At 47.4% G+C, this 21,836-nt stretch overlaps 1 protein-coding gene across 1 annotated transcript; it reads left to right on the top strand.

Annotated features, from left to right (window-relative positions):
* The first annotated feature begins 760 nt into the window (after positions 1-760).
* LOC135819346 (TNF receptor-associated factor 3-like) lies at positions 761-19,220 on the top strand. The gene is made up of 13 exons (XM_065332538.1): positions 761-1,119; positions 6,348-6,479; positions 8,617-8,784; positions 9,250-9,301; positions 9,853-9,957; positions 10,613-10,780; positions 11,363-11,437; positions 12,461-12,532; positions 13,222-13,428; positions 14,499-14,714; positions 15,450-15,623; positions 15,893-16,090; positions 18,320-19,220. Exons 1-13 carry the CDS (start codon positions 1,100-1,102, stop codon positions 18,542-18,544), a joined length of 1,812 nt encoding a protein of 603 aa, XP_065188610.1. The 5' UTR covers positions 761-1,099; the 3' UTR covers positions 18,545-19,220.
* Positions 19,221-21,836: the final 2,616 nt, after the last annotated feature.

Genomic DNA, 21,836 nt, shown 5'->3' with positions numbered 1-21,836 from the left:
AGATCATCACGGTCTCACAGCCTGGCATTTCTAGGGATAGGAACTGAGCACATAAACGATAGCAAGCCGTGTCTACATCCTGATGAGCAACGCCACTAATAGTTATTATTAATGCCGCGATTGGAACGTTCTCTGTACTGTCCCTGAGTGAGTGGCTCACTCCAAAAATGTGTCGCAGTCATTAAAATTTTGACATTTGCACTGAGTACTATACTGTAGTCTACAGTAGGATTTTGTATTTTGCAGTTCTAGTAAATTATTAATTGAAAGTACTACTATACTACGTATATACTAGTTCTACACTCTGGCACTCTGCCCAGGCATGTCATCTCATGATTGGTCACGCATGAGTAGACAAGGTTTTTTCCCGGATTCGCAACCGAAGCACCACTGGCACTGCTCATGCATCACCGGTGCACCATGCGGCATGCTGCTCAGATCATGCAAGCATGGCGTCACTCGTGCCCGAGTCGTGGTTGATCTACTGTACCGTGTGTGTAGATCTACTCAGTACAGTCATGTAGATCTACCACCATGTACATGTACGTGACAGTGTACATTATGTAGGGCTACCAGCGCGTTGCGACGCGCTGGATTTATGTGGATATGCAACCTACCACTGAGCTGAGCTATTTTTGTATTCTTTGAAACCGTTGAAACTAGCTGTTTAGAGTAGATCTACTGATTAGAAAGTCTGTGGCTTGAGGAGCACGGACTTCTGTCTAAGTAAGTTCTGGTGAACGTAACGTTTCAACACAGATCTGGTACTTCTGTTTATAGCGATAGCATTAATTTTACAGTTTCAGAAGTAACAGTTAGTTGGGAATGGTGCACCACTCAACCACTGTTTGCTCGACCACACTACCAATAGTGCTAACGTTTAGTCACTGCGTCTTACACCCAGCGTCACAACGACCGTTGCGTGTTCATTGCTAGAGGGATTGTACACGGATGCTGGACTCGTGATTTGGCCTTGCTTTCTTTGTCCTGTACCCGGTACGTTCCATGGTGGCTTTATGCTAGAAGGGATGTGCTGCTGCACGTTGTCGTTTCCTTGCCAAACACCCTCCCGCGATCGCTAGCTTTTGGACTCGGCGTGATGTCGTGCAGCCATTCAGAGTAAGTTTGGTGACTAGTTGTCTTTCTGCTTGTACCCCATACTACGTGGGTCGACCATTGTGCAGAGAAAGAAGCCACAGGCCTCCACCTCAGGTAGTACACGTGTACAAAAATGCTGCATTGCCATAATTATGATGGGTTTGCTCACAGTACCCAGGCCATGCCTGAATTATAATGGGGAAAGGGTCCCAGCCACGTTTCAAATGCTAGGTTATCTAGATAGAGCCAGGGCATGATGATATCCAGTGCTCTGGATGTACGTACAGTACATGACTGTACATTTAGGGAGACAACACGAGATCGTAGTACCCAAACCATGTGCATATCGACCCAGATTTGGAAGTAATAGTTCTGCGTGATCCGGGGTCCATTCAACTTGCGATCATGATACCAGCCTTGACTTGCTGACCCCAAACGTGGCCCAGATAAGTCATGCCGTAATACTATGCGAGTGTGTATACATCGGCTCGGCCCCAACGATGACGGTAAATTACTACTAATGTGCAGCCCGGGTTCGAGAGTGGTCTATCTGCTATAAACACAGCGATCTTAGTATGCCACACATCATGTATCACCAATCGCTGCTAATGAAAGTGTGACAAGGCACTGTAACACAATATCATGTATGAGTACAATAGGGTCGGTGCGAATGACGTACCGCAATCTCGTGCCTTTAGGGACATGTTCTTATTTTCGAATATAAGAGCACTCTCGCTTATAACAACATGCACTTATATGTGAATGAAAATCACAAAACCACACGAGGTTCATCGTGGTTACATTGTGCTGGCATTCACCAATAATACGCGTACTTGCACATGTACATGTCGATGCAATGTTTGTCTCTCGCATATAAGACCATGGTCTTATAATCGAACGAAAAATGCACTTGTGAAAGGACCGAAAACAGCGACTTTTCGATTATAAGTAGTGCTGAAACGATTACGTTTTTTCCTTAGTGGCTTAGCTGATACCATAACGATCGGCTTATCGGCTAAACGATTATTATTGTAACTACATCAGTCATGTACATTCTGTGAATTTCAAAATTTTACGAGTCCAACAATTACATCGCCAACGACGGAAAGCGGGTGCATAGATCCGATGTTCCCGCAACAAGTCTGTCAGCTGTTCGGACCAGGGAGTCGTAAAAGCCCGGGATCCCCGGGAGAGGACACGGGATGCGCGCACGCGGACGATGTTTGCCTCGGCCAGAAAGTGAAGCACGCTAGGCCGGCGCGGCCGGATCTGCTCGATCCACGGCGCTGTGCTCGTTTTCAGGGCAGGGAGTCCTAAAATACCAATATTTTACGACTCCTTGTTGACACCATTATCCGAAACTGGTGGTGAAGGAAGCATAAACATGATTTGTCAGACTCAGTACACATGGTACAGGGAGTGGGGAGTTGACAGTGTGTGTGGGTGTGGGGGGGGGGGGCGTGTGTATGTGCACATGTGCTTGTACTTTTGTGTGTGTTTGCACAGTGTTTGTGTGTGTGTGTGTGTGTGTGCGCGTGCGTGCGTGTGTGCGCATTTTTTTGCACAATTCCGTTATGAAAAACAAATGATAGGTTTACCTTTTGTACACTCGCCAAGACTTCGGTTAGATTCACTGAGAACCTTTCTGGCCAACCTGGAGGCTGAGCCTTCCGTTTCCTAAACGGCTAAAGTCACCGCGTACTCAGTATACGAGTAGAAAAGTGTTGTAGATAGATAGGGAACACACATTGATTGTTTTTAAAAGAATCCAGGCAATATCATAAATCATGGAACGAGTGCGTAATAATGCTCTATGATGCGTTTTGACGATGCTGAAGGAAGGGAGCTGTTGCGATTCACTCACAACACACACACTCGACTGCAATTTCAGTGCAATTTCTGACACAAGTTCATAAATCCACGAGTACGAGGAAGCTCAGCGGATCTCCACAAGAACTTTCGCCCATCATCTGCAATGGAATATGGGCTGTATGATATGACCAGCGGCTAACATGGGAAGTGGCGTCATTTTCCACAAATCTCGTTTCATTCACAACCATTTGACTGCAATTCAGTGCAATTTCTGCCACAAATTCAACTCCACGAGTACGAGGAAGCTCAGCGGATCTCAACACGAACGTTCGCCCATCACCTGCAATGGAATATGGGCTGTATGATACGACCAGCGGCTAACACGGGAAGTACGTGGCGTCTCTTTCCACAAATCTCGTTTCATTCACAACCATTTGACTGCAATTCAGTGCAATTTCTGCCACAAATTCAACTCCACGAGTACGAGGAAGCTCAGCGGATCTCAACACGAACGTTCGCCCATCACCTGCAATGGAATATGGGCTGTATGATACGACCAGCGGCTAACACGGGAAGTGGCGTCATTTTCCACAAATCTCATTTCGTTCACCCCAACTCAAATAAAAGTGAAGTACAATTAGGGATTTATCTTGCATTTCCATCGCCTCAGAATAAATTAACTTCGATAAACTGAGAGAGAATGAGTGAGGCAGCTGGAAGAATTGAGGATGAAAATAGAGATTAGAAGACTCGACGGAGAAATCGTCTCCGTGCTCTAAGAGAAATCGGAGAATGTCCCAATTAGTATTTCAAGAAGACATCACAATTTTCGAAAATAATAATTTCCTTGCCTCGCTACACCGTTCCCTGGCGCAGCGTTCCCCGGCAGCGCGAGGCAAAGATGTTTTCTGGGAATGTGTGCCGTGTCCTCTCCCGGGCTTTTACGACTCCCTGGTTCGGACTGACCAGACGAATACAGACCAGACAGAGGCAACTCACTGGTTGCAACCCAAGTGCTAAGCCATAATCCTTGTTTCGCTCTTCTGTGTAGTGTGAAGAGGTCAACGAACATGTAGAGCTCACTTTGATGAAGTAGGCAAGGCTGTGAGCGCTGTGGCTCAAAGCGATAGGCCCTAAATCGTACGAGATATTTCGAGCGCCATTGTTTGTTGCGAGCGCTTCGTCTTCGATGAGTCTTGCCTCTTTCCTGTCAGGTTTCCTCCAACAGGACCAAGCACGAAGTAACTGTACTCATCTGCAGCCGATCAATGTTCTACTGCGCAAGAAGATTGCGTTTTCGCCAAGCCAGTGCCCCGCCAAAGACCATCGCCATGTCACAACGTCGGAACGAGTTCATGATGAGAATCATCATTCGCGCGAGCTTGATGAAGAACTATTTCGAAACACAACATAGTCTCTACCTCCGGGACGACAACTATGCGCCGGTCCTGGAAGGGGAGAATGTCTCCAGCGATAAGAACGAAGACGACGGCGGTATTTCGGCAACGTGGAGTCAGCGGAGTTCGTCAAGCTCTTCCGCCTCCGTGATCCGGTACATGTCGACACGAGCGTGCGGGAACACAGCATACACTGTAGCACTGTTGCGAGAGTTTGCGGAAGGAGTCCAAGTCGGGAAATCCATCAGCTCCAAAAGCTACCTGTAGGTGGGCGATGAGACTCCAGCTTCAGACTACAACAGTCAGGACTTGTAAATAGTTGAACTTTGTGAAGCAGCAGATCGAGAAGTTAGTTGAAATCATAGCTGTTGCAGTATTTTGGCGCTATGTAGCTTGTATTTTTTTACGGAGAGTCGATCGCCACGCGAATGTTTCTCTCCTCACCGAGAGCTAGCTGGCCTCCAAACTCCGTCAGGGTCTGCCTAAGGTACCGAAGGTCCTTTGACTAGCTGCTGGCAGGACTCCATCAAATCCTTTAGCTTCAGCTCGGCGAGCAAAAGTCTCTCTCTCCTCCAACAATCTTTTCGGGATTGGTAAGAAAAGTAGTCAGCTCAAAAGACGACGACGGTGATCACGTCGATGTTTCTCAGATCGCGCTTGTACTTTACACGTACATCGATGTTGCAAGTGGACAGTCATATTCGTGTCGTACTCGCAACACTTTCGATGCATGCACGCTTTGCGCGACCCCAAAAGGGGGGAAATCCCACACCGAGTGTAAGTACATGTACATGTACCATTCTACTCGTTTAGCCGATAAAATCGAAATAACCGTTCGATCTATTTCTTATCGAGTAAGTAACGAGTAATCGATATAATCGTTTCAGCACTAATTATAAGACCATGGTCTTATATGCACGAGAGTACGGTAATCATTTTATCAAATCCGTTGATCCCCGAGCTGCAGAGAGTGCTCAATGTCAGAGACAGAGCTTAGTACATAGCAGACTCAGCGGAGGACGTTCAGGTTGGTTGTAACTCTGAGTTTCATGCCGCTAGGCAATCATCAGACAACTGACTCAGTTGTCTGATAATTGCCAGGCGGCATGAACTCAGTTACAACCAACCTGAACGTCCTCCGCTGAGTCTGCTATGTAATCATTTTATCGATATGCTTTGTACTGAGGAGCAAACCAGTGCTTGCAATGTTACTTCATATGGTATGCAACATCACAATAGGCAACCGTTACTTGCACACTGCTCGATACCCAGAGGCAGAGCTTTCCGACATGGAAATCGAAAAGAGTTGAACTTTAACGGTTCAAAGTTCTAATTATTCTATTTGTCTTCCAGGAAACTGCCTTTAAAACTAAAAAAAGTTTTAAATTGTGGCGGATGTCCTCAAAGAATCCTCCTTCTTTCAGGATTCGGGTTAAAGTTTGATTGAAAATTAGCAAACCCATCCTGGATAATAAGAGTTGTGTTTTGCCACATGTCTGCAATTGTCATAATTATATCTCGTAACCATCAGTTCCTACTGTGCATGCTTCTGGTTTGGTATCCATCGTGCATCAGTGAGCCCGACTGAAGGGAATAGCATGTCATGTTCATTACAGCTGTGGTGTGTTTCCAAGCTACAGATGATTCTGAGATGAGACCATTCTTTAATATGTACCACGGAGGTACCCAAATAAAGAAACTATGTTTTGTTGTTGTTGTTGTTGTTGTTGTTGTTGTTGTTGTTGTTGTTGTTGTTGTTGTTGTTGTTGTTGTTGTTGTTGTTGTTGTTGTTGTTGTTGTTGTTGTTGTTGTTGTTGTTGTTGTTGTTGCTCTTCTTCTTCTTGTTGTGTGTGTATGCGTGTGTGTGTGTGCACGTGTGGTGGGTGCGCGCGTATATGTGTGTATGTGTGTGTGTGTGTGTACACGTGTGTGTGTACACGTGTGTGTGTACACGTGTGGTGTGCGCTCGTGTTTGTGTGTGTGTGTGTGTGTGTGTGTGTGCGCGCGCGCACACTTTTGTACGTGTGCTTGCATGTAAAGAACCTCATCTGAGATGGATGAGCTTGATAACCCCTACGCTAGACAGCCAGTCGCTGCACGTGGTAGAAACAGCAACAGCAGCAGTGGTGCAGAGTCACAACCGCAGACAAGCGCAGCAGCAGCAGCAACGCAGTAAGTGCAGATGAGAAACTGGGTTGATATTGCCCGTTGCAGTTTGTTGCACGCCTCCACAGTGCTGCTCAGTAAACTCCTATTGTGTGAATCAAGTACGCGTCAGGTGCTGTGCACCCCAGGCCTGCAAACATTGGGTTGTGCACTACGGCCGGGGGGCTGGAGGGTGGTGGCGTTCTTGTGGATGCTGAAAACTTAGTCTAACAGAGTCTGACGCGTGGTCAGATTCCACTGAGCACACCTGTGGTGCCTGCATGATAATAGTAGTACTAAGGCCAAACCGAAATAGTTTCTTGCTTCAGGTAATGCGACAGACCGTGTTTTTTGAGCACCGACTGAAACTTAATTTTTATATGCAAGTGGTATTTATTCCCGTAGCTATGCAGAAGACGTTACTTCAGTAACGTCTGGCGCTAGCCAGGGTCCACACAGCTTTAATTTGGTGTTTATTTGTTTGTTTTTTTGTGTCACGCCTGGCGCTATCCCGTATCTGTCCCGTACCGTACCATCAAACACAGCTGGCCACAAACAGCTCGCCACAATATTCGTCGTATTATGTATACGACTCCCTGGTGTATAGGGAGATTTTCTGGAAAGAAATAAGGAGACGAGGAGGAAATGCAATTAGAATGGACGTTAGTTGCCAAATAGGTGATAGGATGCGTCAGCAAAAACATACTTTGGAAGAGAGATCCCGTCGTCTCCAAAATAAGCGTGAACGGGCGAGTCAGCGCCGGTCACAGGAAACGTCGGAAGAGAGATCCCGTCGACTCCAGAACGCCCGTGATCGGCAGAGTCAGCGCCGGTCCCAGGAAACGTCAGGACAGACATCCCGTCGACTACAGAACGCCCGTGATCGGCAGAGTCAGCGCCGGTCCCAGGAAACGTCAGGACAGCCATCCCGTCGACTCCAGAACGCCCGTGATCGGCAGAGTCAGCGCCGGTCTTAGCTAGGCAGAAGACGTTACTTCAGTAACTCATTGAAACGTTTTTGCAATACTTGGTCCGGCTCATCGCAATTGTCGCTTATCTATCGCCACTAAGAACAGGAGTTTTGTTGCCGCTCTGTGAAATTTTCAATAGGCATAGTGAGGAAACATGATACATGAATACTCTCCGCCACAAGAAACAAAATTCAGCCATGGAATCAGGTGAAGCGAGTCATAGAAGGGAAGCAAGGTAAGCAAAATGCACGAAATAAATCAGCGAAGGAGCGCGTTCTTGCACTCACACTCCTACAGGTCCAGACGGTTCATTCAGCTCTCCATCACTCGAGCTGCCGCGGTTACCGTTACTGGTTACATGAGCTGACAATAATATATTTGCTGGTGTCTAGCTGCTGGCGTAGACTGGTACGGTAGAGTATCTCTTGCTTTGTCAGCCTGTCGTATGGCAGCATTGCATCAAAAACACCTTTCTTCTTCAGCATGACGCTCATACTCCTCGGCCTTGCACGCGTGCCTGTCACGCTCTCCAGGATGTCAGTTGCCCCTGCTACAGTTCCGGTCTTCGGGTCGGTAGCTGCGCTTGGCTTTTTTGGCAACACAGACAGTGAATGGCCAGATTTCCACTTCCCAAAAAAGTCGAGCACATCGTGATTCAAAGCGCTAGTCGCGATCATTTCTTCTTTGGTGCCTCATTTGATCTTGCCATCACAACCTCCCAAGCAAAAGTAAGTTAGATATCGTGATTGGACTGGGTTTTACCTGTCAAAAAGTGCGTGGGAGATAAGCGACAATTGCGATGAGCCGGACCAAGTACAATTATGTACCTAATCAAAGGAAAAAACATTTTCATCAGTTCTAACAACATGCACGATGAGCTAGGCAACAAAGCATAGCGTAGGGCCCTGAACTTCCAAGCTCTCTCGTTTGCTTGAATGCACGATCTTTTGGTACCGTTCTCTGAGCAAGGTGTAACATTTATACTTCGAAGTGTTAGTAGGGGTCTAGCATCACGATTGTGAAGGGCTACAACATCATTTTCTACTGTTTGAGCTGGTTGGCTGAGGTCAGCGGATGTCAAGATACAACCAATGTAAACATCATCCAGATACAACCAATGTAAACATCATTCAGGTCTTCTCTGCAGGATCAGATGTACATCCGGTTTTTTTCTCCACTCTCCGTGCTTACAGGGGGCCGTCTAGTTCTGCTCAGCCTGATCATGGAGGCTACGACGCGCACTTTGACCCGCCGCTGGACAAGAAACTGGAGTGTCCGATATGCCTGTACGCGCTGCGAGATCCGATACAGACGACGTGCGGACATCGCTTCTGCAAGTCCTGCATTGAGCGCTCACTCCGGTATGTACATAGGCGATGCCATGTCTAGGACTCCACTGTGTCATAATTGGTCCCTTTTAGTTATTTAGTTATTTCAGCGACGGTTCCTGGTTCGCGTCCTGGTGGTGACGGGCAATTTTATCTTCAGACTTTTCCCGTTTGCATCTGTAGGAGAGGCTGTCATTATTGCTGTGTTCCTGCGCCATTATAGTGGGCAAGCCTATGGACGTTATGCGATTGTGTCATCATCAGAGATGCCGTGTGTGTGTGTGGAGTGGCATAACTGTGGCATCACAAGCACAGACTTGCCACTGAAAATACAAAACTGTCAAAACATATGCGATACTGAATTGCCATGCTGTCGTCGTACTGTACTGTGACCTCTTTTCAGGTACTAGTATGGGGGATTGTGCTTGTCTTTTCGATTTTTCTGATTCGCTCTCCTTCTGCCCCATTATGTCAATGTTGTCAATGTTGTCCCCGCAGTGCGGAAAGCAAAACATGCCCGGTGGACAAGCGACAGCTCAGCAAAACAGATGTACGTAGGACTGCTGACAGGCTCACATGTGTTGACCCAATGAAAGCCGGTTTTAGGAGGGGGGGGGGGGGGGCTGTGCTAGATGTCACTGCAGGTATCCACTCTCACTCCTTGTCCACGTTCATCGCATTTTTTGTATTGTATTGTTTTTATTTTACATCGCAAGTCAAACGGGCAATCATGCACAATGTTATGATGACGATGGCATAAATTTCAATGCGAGGACGTGACCATCACAGAGAACGAATACCGTGGATCATACTGATGTTGTGGAGTTCTGCGGGTAAAATACACTCATTGATTCATGAGTTTATGATGGACACAAACACACACACACACACACACACACATGCACACACATACAAATACAAATACACACACATCCCTTTTCTGAAGGCCAACTGAGTTGTTGCGATATTTGTACGAAAAAGTAGACCTCTGTTACTTCTCTTTCATGTACATTGTCTGCTCACTGCTCTGTTGCTCTGTTGCTCTGTTGTTCTGTTGCTCTGTTGCTCTGTTGCTCTGTTGCTCTGTTGTTCCCACTGTAGATCTACCCAGATAACTGGTGCCGCCGAGAGGTGATGTGCCTAACATGCAAGTGTCGTCATGTCCAGGAGGGTTGCACTTGGCATGGGCAACTGAAAGATTTCGAGGTGAGGATCCAGGCCTAGCCAACTGACTATCTGTAGATCAATACAAGAACTTTTAAGAATATGTTTCGAGTTACCGGTGTTCTTCGAAGCAGTAGACGTATAACGTTTTGCACTGTGTTCTCTAGAAAATAGAAATATAGAGTTTGTGCGAATGGCTGTCGTTTGCAAACCCTCCATTCATCATCCTACTGCTGCAGTGTGTGCTGTGCACTGCCTGGCTGACTAGTATTTCTGTTACGGCCCATGCCACTCCATTCAGAACACCTTGAATGATGGTGCAATTGGAATAACCTCTACAGCTCCGGTCTTTGGCCACTTTGCCAGTGGGTCTGATCTACTCACCTCACACTGCTATAGGAGCTGCATCTGTGCCTTGATCCTAGAGGGTGGTGGCATTCCCACGGATGCGGAAGCCCGGCCTCCGTTCGAGTTTCACGCGAACCGTGAATTTTTATTTTTTTAATTGCTGCTTTTGTATGTATAGTCTGTGTGTATGGCATTGCTTAGCATGGAGTGGAAAATCGGTGCTTGCAATGCTGCTGCATACAAAAAGTATTTCGAATCAGGACGCAATTACGTAACCTATATTGCTACTAAGACTTTTACATGATTGTTATGTTTGTGTGTCTCATGGCCTGCCAATATGCCACCACAGGATCATGTTCAAAGCTCCTGTGAGTACATGACCGTCGCCTGTCGGAACGACGGCTGCGAGGAGAAGGTAGCACGCAAGAACTTATCCAGTCATATGAAGCATGACTGCTTGTATCGCAAAGTTGTCTGCCAATACTGCGATGAATATGTGGCAATACTAGAGATTGAGGTAAATGCTGGAATTTAATTAAGTAGTATGTTTCTTGAAGTGGTCATCGGCAGTGCTGGGGAAAGCCATGTTTGGATTGTGAGGAATGCAGTGCAGATTGATGATGCTGCTGCAAGTTTTGCTTTTGTGTTGGTGGTGCTGCTGCTGCCACTGCAATTGTTTCGGCTGCTGCTATTTTGGAGTGTTGCTGTGGCTGTTGTCTCGTTGGCTTTTTTTGCTGTGGATGACTGCTGCCGGTGATTCTGATTCTGAAATTTCTTCTACACTGATCCACCGCTATGCATTTGTGTTGTTCAGCAAGGAGCTAGAGAGGTAGGGGTTGAGGCCTGTACATGTCGTAGTGCTGATATCGTCAGGTCAATCGGCCCCTGTGTCACAATCAAGATAATTCTCTAGTATTGGAGCCAACATTGCTTACATTAGTGTTGGTCTCTGAGCTGACTCGAGTGTTTGACGGCATCCACTCGTGTTTGCATGACTGTGTATTCACCTGTCTGTCTGTCATATACCTGTACTGCTGTACTGCTGTTCTGTAAAACATTCTTGATTTCGGTGGTGCATTTGTCTGCACATGTACTGCAGACTCACAACTCCGAGTGCGTCAAGTTTCCAGTCGCCTGTCCACAGGAGTGCGGCGAGGAAGTGCCGCGCTGTGAGGTAACTGCATTCAGAGATTTGCTCAATGTGGACACTGCGTACTACCCAGTGCTCATGGGGTCCCCAATTGAGTCCATGTCAACACATCATCATTTGAGACGCTTTGTATGGGTTGGCAAAGCAGTGGCAAAGCCGTGGTGTGGCAGCACTGATTTTGTAGCTCAAAACTAGCACTGTTTGTTTGGTTTGCCTCTCCGTAAAAATCGCCAATTTCCCCTTTCAACACCCTCTACTAATGTATATCCCTATCTGCCACTCTATACACGACTAGCACCGGTTTCCACTCTGCTCACTCCATGTGTGATGACCTCATTGGACTAGTCACGAGTGGTACGTGGGGGGGGGGGGGGGGGCTCTCTAAGAACTGCTTGCTTACACCCAAGGAAAGGGAATAGTGACTGGACCATTCCACGCAGAGCCTGGTCGCCAACTAAATTTTGACTCCTGAGGTCAGAAGACCACACTGGAGATGTGGTAGCTATTTAGTATACTTGTGATATGACTCGTTCCACAGCTCGCTTTCTAAACGTCTTTCTCTAATGTTAGCTTGATTTGCTTTTACTTCCTCTTGTTTGTGCCGGCAATGATTGTTCATTGTATAGTGCTTACTCTTGCACTCAGCGTCAGATTCATGAGCCACAACCACGGTTGTCAGTTGTGTGCACTTTTACTGCCGTGTGTCACATGGGTTTCATAACTGTGGAAGACCAACCATGTTATTATTCCTTTAGACGACAGCTTGAAATCATAAACTTGGTTTTTAGGAAATGGATGGCTGTCTTATTGCCTCTCTATCTTTCTCCTCCTCCTCCTCCTCCTCCTCCTCCTCCTCCTCCTCCTCCTCCTCCTCCTCCTCCTCTCCCTCTCCCTCTCCCTCTCCCTCTTCCTCTCTCTCTCTCTTTCTCTCTCTCTTTCTCTCTCTCTCTCTCTCTCTCTCTCTCTCTCTCTCTCTCTCTCTCTCTCTCTCTCTCTCTCTCTATGTCTATGTCTATGTCTATGTCTGCCTGTGTCTGTAATATCCAGCTTCCTGAGCACGTTGCACAGATGTGTGAGTTGTCAGAGGTTGAATGTCGACATAGTGGATGCACGTGGAAGGTGAGACAAAGTCTGTGTGTCTGTGTGTGTGTGTGTGTGTGTGTGTGTGTGTGTGTGTGTGTGTGTGTGTGTGTGTGCGTGTGTGCGTACATGCATGCGTGCGTGTGTGCGTGCATGCATGCGTGTGTGCGTGTTCCTGTCACGGTATGCATACATGCATGTGCTGCTACTGACATAGAGTTTATCATCCGGTTGCTTTGGAATTGCTGAACTGCTTGGGCTGAACACATGCAGGTACTTTTAGCTACTTTAAAAAGTATTTGTCAAGTACAGTTGTGGCCTAGGAAATCCGACCGACGAGTAAAAAGCAGTGCTGCGTTTCCATTTCAATTTCATCATGCACGTTCCACAAAACGATCTGAGGACCGCACGCGCTGCATGAGCCTTGGCGCTGGCTTTGGCACGTGATTGTACTGCAAAAACTGCAGTGACCCACTCCCTTCCGTTGTGACTGTAGAATAGAGTGAGGGTAAGGGGAGGGGACTTTCTGGTTTGAGGTTACAGTTGTTATCATGTGGAGAACTCGTGTATTTGCAGACCGAACCAAAACAACAACCTTGCCACTGGTGTGACCGCTTACTCCACTCAGGGTGAGCCCATTTCAATTACGTTTAGCACAAGCTGATATGGCTTGACTGATGGGACCATGGACCCCATGTGTGTGTGTGTTTCTCCTTTGCGCTGCACAGGGTGTTCGATCAGAGTACAGCACTCATTGCGACGAGAGCATGGTCGTTCACGTTGAGATCTCCGCCGAGCGCCAGGATCTTCAGGATGGCAATGTGGTGGAGGTCAGAGACAATCTCATGTCAGTGCAGACACAGCTGGATGATGTGCGTGATATCATGCAGGCCATGCAGTCATCGGCCAATGGCGACAGCAAGGCTATGGAATTGGTAAGTGAAAGCATTGGCAAACCAGCGTCGTGAGTGTGATTGCTCTGGTAGACCACTACCCATGTACTGAACAGTTGCTCTGGTTGACCTCTACCCCATGTACATGTAGTGGACAGTTCCTCTGTGAGTGTAAAAAGAACTCTTTTTCTAATCCCGGGAGGGATTTTCAAGGCTTTTATTAATGTCTTGCAATATGCTTCTCCTTGCCTTGGGCTTATGAACCTGATACGTTGACCATCACATGTGATAAGTCACTCCAACCTGGTTACATAGACTGAAGTTCTGCTGAGTGCTGCCCAGCCCCTCACACTGTCACCCATTCATGAACAGTGTACTAGTATTCTATTGATAGCTCCCGTTTACTGTACCCTAGCGGCTAAGGTATAGCCATGGCCTTGAACGCCTGTGTCGTCCTTGACAAGTGCATGTATAGTAAACCTGTTAAGGCGACCACCTGCCTCAGAAGACCACTGTAACCAGGACCAAGGGATGCTATTTTGCAGCCAAACGACCCTGGATAAGTAGACCACCTGGCAACAGAGACCACATTTTGCAGGCCCTTGAGCGGTCATCTTAGACAGGTTTCACTGTTCAACGTTGGTATTGGTTCAGCAAAGCTTGCTGCTAGGTCACAGTAGAGGAGAGAGGCTCTGCACAAGATGTCACCGCTGTGGTGCTCGACTCTCCCAGTCTCCCTGAGGTCATTTCTAGGTTATGTTCCTTATTTACTGCATACCCTTACATCAACAAAGTGCGTCGATGGCTCCCCTCTTCTTTTGTTGTACATATTGTACATGTAGCATTGGAGTGCAGTCTATCCAACCTTGCCACCATTCCAAAGCAGTACGCCCACAGTATATTGTATACAAAGGCAATTTGTCCCATGTAAATGTATACACATTTTCTGGTCCAAAGCAGGACGGTTGGACAGTCTGGCAGTGTCCTTTCTTGACTTGTCTTTTGCTGAGAATACTGCGGCACAGTGGTCTAGTTATGAATTTCTGGCCCGGTGCCCTGTCGGTCTCACTGCCTGTGTGTTGTGCTTTCGTGTCCATGTGCTTTACTGGCAGACGCGTAGCCTGGCTGATAAGCTAGTGAACATCTCCCGAGTCGTCGACCACACCGTGCTGCGGGTCAGCGACGTGGAGTCTCGCCTGATTCAGCTGGAGAGGCGGGTGACGACGGACCGTGCGGCCTTCAACGTCTTGTCGGAGAAGTTTGAACGCAGCACCGTGTCATTCCATGATCAAATAACAACCCTGCTGACGTTAATTGAAAAGCAGAATGTAAGCGACTCCATTTTTTTGCCCGTGCATTATTGAGTGAACGAGTGTGTGAATCACACAGAATAAGCCTATGACTGTGGGCATCACTCTTCGCTTGCACAAGTGCTGCATGTTGCACACTGCCTGTTTGACCTTAGCTTGGACGATCGTATTCCTGATTGCAAACTAACCTATAATATAATGCGGTTTGCTTATCTACTATGACCAGTAGTTGACCACTACACTGCATGTTCGAAGAGTGTTGTGTACCCTGAGGTCAGGTCCTGTTGTATCTCCGGTAGTCACGGTATTACTACAGTAAAATCTGTCATGATGACCACTCGGATAAGGCGACCACCTGTCCCAGAAGACAACTGCAGCCAGGCCCAAGGGATGCTATTTCCAGTCAAATGGCACTGGATAAGGAGACCACCTGGTTACAGAGACCACACTTTGAAAGTCCCTTGAGCAGTCGTCTTACACAGGTTTCGCTGCAGTACAGTCGCCCCTCTTCAACCTTGCGCTGTATAAACCAGCGCCCTCAATGAACTAGCATGCGTTTCAGTAACCGAAATATCCCATTACTGTCCGCTGCAGCAGTACATTAGATAAGCCAATTTAGCACCCTCCCTTATCCAATGGAATTTCCGTAGCACAAATGCTGCCGTATCATAAAGAAACCACCGGATAGTGCAGCTTGTGATACGTGATTCTGAACTTTCCCTTGCATTTGGTGTTTGATCTCTCCTGCTGCAGGGCGGCGGGTTTGTATCTCTGCCACAGTTGCCCGCTATGCCACAGATGCCGTCCCTACCATCGGCCCCAGCTCCGACTAACGTTACTAGTCATGTCACCACAGCTCCTAACCCAGCTGACCCGGCGGCCAGCTATGACGGCACTATGCTGTGGAAAGTGAATGGGTGGAGAGAGGTAAGGAGCATGACTATTTCTGTGGTCTGAGTTGCGGGCAATTCCTAGTTACGGGGCAGTGCTTGGTCCCAACCTGCCCGGATCTGGGCAGTTTTACTTTTTTTCATTTTGGTCTTTACTTCTGTCCTCGGTTTGTGTCAGTATGCTCATTGCTCTGCCGTGTGTGCAGGTAGATTCATGTGTAAGGTCGGAAAGTACTGTCCACTGTAGGCTAAGCATTGAACGTGTGTTTTTTGTGTTCTTGTGTGCTGTCTGTGCCTACCATCTAGCTACGCACCAAGGCAGTGGATGGTAAACGTACCTCGGTGTACTCCAGCCCGTTCTACACGTCCATACGGGGGTACAAAGTCCGTGTTCGTCTCTACCCCAACGGGGACGGCATGGGAAGGTCGAATAGCCTGTCGGTGTTTTTCACACTTTGCAGGGGAGAGTTTGATGCTATACTCACCTGGCCATTCACATCTAAGGTAAGGTCCAGTGAACACGAACAGTGCTGGTCAAATATGAAGCTCTTGTTGTTTGGTTTTGTTTCGCTGTTCCGCAAGGTATTTGCATTGCCCCGAGGCTGTGGCTGTTGTCCGGGCCAAGCCCGCTTATGCTGTCCTTGCCGCTCTGTATCCAGTCTGAGAAACATGCCGATGAAGATCGTCTGTCTTTATCACCCCCCCCCCCCCCCCCATGACAACACTTGCCAGGCTGATGAAGCATCGAAATTTTTCTCCCCTGAGCTTGAGTGGTGTGGCGAATTGTAGAAATCCAGTGTCGCCTGTGTGTGAGGCTGGCGCTGGCTATCATGCACTTCGAAGTATGCCTACCGACCTGCATGGTGGCCGATGAAATTCACTTGTGTGTGTGTGTGTGTGTGTGGTATGCAGTGCCTCGCTAACATGCACACGGTCCAGTGTTCATTGTAATGCTGGATCCATGCCATCCCTTGCAGCTGGTGATGCAGAGGTTGTGTGATTAGGCCATCTTTGGAGCTGGTGTCTTGTGTGGAATAGCATCACAACTCTTCTGGCAGTGGTTTACCACTCCACGCAAGGCATGCTTACGTTAGCGTACAGTGATGGCGTTTTCATAGGACCTATGTTGTTATTTATGATAGAAGGGACTCGCACCCAGCTTCATGTCTGAAACAAAAATAGAATGGAGCCAGCCACTTGGATATGCGCTCAAGCAATGCCCGGGTGTGCCATTAACCAATCAACCTTTCGCCCTGATTGTCTGCTAAGCAGGGCATTGCTCTGCAGGCTGTCCACTAGCATAGGATAGATGACAGCCGAGAACTCTGTAATACTCAAATAGAATACCTATGTAATACGTTCAGCCGAGCACTCTGTATTACTCCGAAGAAGGTATCATAAAGATCTATAGCAGGGGCGTCGCACACGGTACGGTCACTACGGTATTGACCGTACCACTTTTTGCTCCAGGTACCCCGTGAACCAAGAAAATACATTGATCTGGGCTCTAAATTTCCAAACATTTCGGCTCAACCACCCCTCCCCCACGAGTAAAGTGTACTTCAGATGGCTGACCATACCACACTAAAATACCTTCCGACGCCCCTGTCCATAGTGACGCTTTAGATTAAATAAAATGCCTATGTTATGTTCAATATCCGCCTCACTAAGGCTATGATCGTTTGGTCGGATCCAGATCCAGATCCAAATCTCAGATCCATCGGATCCTTCAGAATCAACCGAACATTTTTTTGCGGACCTTGGCTGTTGCCATGTTGACGAAGTAAAAAATGGCGCTGACAGGTCACCCAAAAAGGCAAAAGTCGTACTGATCGCGCGCGTCGTACGAAAAGTCAACGAAAGTCCACTAGACGTACGACAATGAGTACAAAAATGATTTTTACCCGCCATATACGCACAAAGGTCACATTTGGATCTGATGGATCCAGTCAACCCTGCTCCCGGGGCAGGGTTGCTCGGATCCGAATCCGGAGGATCTGGATCCGGATTCGACCAATCGATCATTGCAGATCCAGTGGATCCGATGGATCTGGATCTGGATCCGACCAAACGATCACGGCCTAATACTATTCATCTCCCTACAAAAAAACTCTTGTCTCCACATTGCTTACTCTGTATTAGGCCCAAACAAATAATGACTTTGTTTCCGGTCGGTCGACCGGGCCACTTTTTCCCAAATTCTGAAACTTTTTTTGGTCCCAAATGTATACAAACGGTGGCAATGCCATGTGTGCAAGTGCACTCAACGAGTCATAACTCAGTCAAATCTCAACCGAATTCCATAAACGAAACACCTACAAGGTACCAGAGATTCTCAGCTGTCGGCTCGAAAACCTCCGGGGTCGATACGAGCTAGAATAACGGAGCTGGAAGGACTCGAACTGTTTGCTTGATTTCTCAGGATGTACGAAAACAGGAATACACCACATGCTGTACAAGAACAGTGAGTCAGTCAACTCTGACATTGATCCTTGCCATGATAATATCATGGCAAGGATCAATGTCAGAGTTGACTGACTATTATGTATGTACAATGTACATGTGTAGGTGCTCTTGTCCATCAATACCTCAACGATTGAGGAACCAAAAAAAGTATCCAAAAAAAGTTTCGTTCCGGCCGACCGAGTCTCCTTTTTTAGGGGTTGCCGACCGGAAACAAGCCTATTTTTTGTTTTGGCCTTATGTGAATCTATTTGCGTGTGTCTTCTTCAGGTAACATTCACATTGCTTGACAGAGGCGGTACAGGTATGGACCTCTCCGAGAGCTTTGTACCCGACTCCAACAGCTCGTCCTTCCACAAGCCCAAGTCTGACATGAACATTGCGTCCGGGTGTCCTCTGTTTGTGCCGCTGCATCGCGTGAACGACGGCGGGTCGTATGTGCAGAGTGATTCCATCTGGCTGAGAGTTGTAGTTGAGCCGAAAGCTGATGGATAGTGGAATGTACAAGTATTGGCTATGCGGTTGGATTCATGGTTGAATGCGAGTGCATGAGTGAACACGCCTCAGCTTTAGTTATCACGCAAAGAATGCATGCTGCTCGCTCTACTTAGCTGTGGACAATACTAGCAATGCCTGCCTGCAGACCTGGTGTCCCACATTGATCTTGTGACATGGCCTCGTAACTATTGATGCTCCCTAAGCATGAGCAGACGCAACCCAAGATAAAATTTCCTCCTTACTGTCTTCCGCGAAGGACGTGCAGGTGTGACTGTGGTATTGTATCCGGATGGAGTATTATTCTTATGTTGATGACTTGCTGCGGGAATTAGTTGAGCCTTTCTTTTTGTTTTCTATTTGTATACCTTTCTGCCATGCTATGCTGCTTTTCTGAACTGTGAATGCTTCTAAAAGGGTATGATGTACATAATTATAATCTCAAAGTATATATTATTAATTTTGTTGTTGTTGAGAACGACATTAATTTCGTCTTTTTGGCTCACGCAACTTTCTTCGAGCATTTTTCCTCCTGATAGTGCCTGCGTGTATGCGTATCGCAAATTTGTACATAGAGCAACTTAACGTTATAAGATACACTGCTTGTGCTATAACTGTACACATGTGCATGAATTGTATAAGGGAAGAGATCACAGGTATCTATCCTTTTTGGTGATGGACTGTGTTTCATCGATGGTCACCGTTACACGTGCATGTGTGTGTGTGTGTGTGCGTGTGTGTGTGTGTGTGTGTGCGTGCGTGCGTGCGTGCGTGCGTGCGTGCGTGCGTGCGTGTGTTCTGCGGCTGCTGTTGCTACTGCTGCTTGGTATGCAATATGGGAGTCTGGAGTGTGTGTGACTCCATATGGATGGTATTACATGTACGCCAATATGGCAGTGTGTTCTGTTTGTACTTCGAAGTAGCTTGTCGCATACAAGCACTGAGTTGGGCGTACTGTGCATCGACCGCAGTGCTGGCTGGCCACCAACCTTCTGGAATTGTCAATGATTTCCAACGGCTATGTCTTGAGTAAACCACCTAAAAAAAGATGGAAGACATTGCCAGAAGTCCGCTCATGTCATGATCATGAGTATCATAGTATTACTAGTAGTAGCGGTAATGTTGGCAATGCGGAGGGAGGGGTGGTGGAGAGGCAAACCAGTCAATGCAGCCCCCGCTCCGGATCACAACTACTGAAGTATCAACTTGTGTTTGCTTGTTCTTTCAGCCCGGATTTGGCTCGAGGACAGATTCTATCACGCTGAGAGTATACACTGTACACATGTTTACAGTTACCGCCGTTGTTTCCAGTAATTGGTTCGTTATGACATGGAAGAAGAATGACATGTCACGGCGTCAAACAGGCTAGCAACACCAGTACAGTCTACATTGATCACTTCAGCTCTGGCCGTGACGAGACTTTCACTCACTCGGATCGCGGACGGTGTAGTCTGAACATCGCAGCGCAATCAGCCAGGGAGCTGGAGCTGCTTGGAGTTGTGATGTTGATGATTATTGTGGATTCTATTTATGGCTGAGCTTAAAACTGCCTTATAAAGTTATAAATGCATACCGGTACTCGTACATGTAGCTTATGTCTTCTGCACATCACTACAAGTAATACTAGTATCATGATTAAAAGGAACCGGGACTGAATCAGCAACTAAACACCTCAATCTCCTTTGATATCGCTCAGCCAGGAAAGTCGTGAAAGCCTTTATCAAGACCAAACTTCCAAAGTCCAAAGCCAATGCCAACGGCAAAGATCGCATTCATCTCCAATCCCCAGGCCCAGCACAGTGGCGTCAGTGATCATCAGTTTGATGATCAAGCAGCTGCACTAGTATGGTGCTACGACACAGCTTTCAGCCAATCAGCACCCTCCTTGAATTTTCAAGTAGTGCGCATGCTCCACAAATCCTGCATAGCGGTCTTCTTCCTCATTTGCTGTTGTCTCTGGAGTGGAGGGAAGGAGAGTTCGTTCCGTTCCTTTTGCTTTTCCACCTTCAACCCTGTGACTGCGTCGACTGCTACCACTGATTATTTGAAGACGCGTCGCTAGTGTTGTGCTTGCTAGCCTGGCCAGTTGCTAACGTGCGTATGTCCAAGAGCGGAGGCTACGAAACAAAAGTGAGGTCCTGCTCTCATTCTTCATTTTCAATTGGACCTTTTTGCTCTGGTGCTTGCAAGATCTGTATGAAACTTTCTTGGAGACAATGTTTGTTTGAATCGTTCATACAACAGATGCATACGACTGGTAACGGTCGAAACCTCTTTGCAGTGCACTTGTCGGACATTTCTTTTTGGGGTATGCACTTGCTTGCTAACCGTCTATTGAATTGGAATATTCGTTTGTCAAGTGTCCCGAAGATTTGTTTGTGGTCTGCGTGATTCTCTTCCTTTTCAGATGGTCTCCCCAACTTCAAGGCTCGAGGGCATTTCGCTTGTAGGCTTTCAGCGATGGCCGTGCTGCTAAAAAAACATCAGTTCGCGCATGCGCAACCAACAACATGGTGGCAACGTTTCCCGCTCGAACGGAATCGTTCTCAGAACCTCAAAAATTATACTGCTCTTGTTCTTGGACTGCACGCCACGGATGCACCGGCTAAAACCAATCCTCCAATCTTCGTTGCCCTCATCTTCAGCGGCATGGCTGGCGGCCGACGTTCAATCCGAAACAACTGCGGGCGGTGAAGGACTTCAGCGATTCTCTTCCGGTAATTCTGAGAACGGACAGGCATCCAGGTTCGCTAGTTTGTAAGTGTGAATTCAAAGTGACGCCGAATTGTTTTGTCGTTTCTTCCGAATGCAGTTTGTTGTCAACGTACTCGCTTGCACCTTCAATTGGCATGCACTATCTACGATGTTTCCGCATTGGTCTCGAAAGGGCCTCTTCTGTTCTTTATTCTTCGTTCATCGTGTTCGTAGGTGGAGGGCAGTCTGACAGTATTTTGCTCCACCAATCGTCGTCGGACGTCGTGAGACCGTTGCAGTCCAGTGAGTACTCGCTCGTTCAGTCGTTGCTCTACCGGTCTGCCGAATCGACATCCACGTCCGGCAGAGTGCACCGGCGGCAGCGTCGTGCCCGGCCCGCTCTAATGATGGTCTCCTTACTAGGACCATTTTGCTCTTGACTCTACTCGGGTATGTAGTGGTCCTTCGTAGTGCTAAGCCTAACAGTAAGGCCAGTAAGGGCCTGTTTGCAGTGCATGAATTTACAAGTAGTTTTAGATCGTGTTGGCACGAGCAGAGTCTAAACATGCTATGGGATATAACCTGTAGGGGAAACCGG

The sequence above is a fragment of the Sycon ciliatum genome, chromosome 6 (genome assembly GCF_964019385.1).
Source record: "Sycon ciliatum chromosome 6, ocSycCili1.1, whole genome shotgun sequence".
NCBI lineage: Eukaryota > Metazoa > Porifera > Calcarea > Leucosolenida > Sycettidae > Sycon > Sycon ciliatum.
This window is presented reverse-complemented; position numbering and strand designations above follow the sequence as displayed.

Excerpts from the sequence above, each read along its gene's own strand:
- LOC135819346 (XM_065332538.1), top strand. The coding sequence starts at position 1,100 with ATGTCGTGCAGCCATTCAGA. Across the intron at positions 1,120-6,347 it reads ATGTCGTGCAGCCATTCAGA|AACCTCATCTGAGATGGATG; the intron begins GTAAGTTTGGTG and ends TTGCATGTAAAG. Across the intron at positions 14,715-15,449 it reads CGTTAATTGAAAAGCAGAAT|GGCGGCGGGTTTGTATCTCT; the intron begins GTAAGCGACTCC and ends CTCCTGCTGCAG.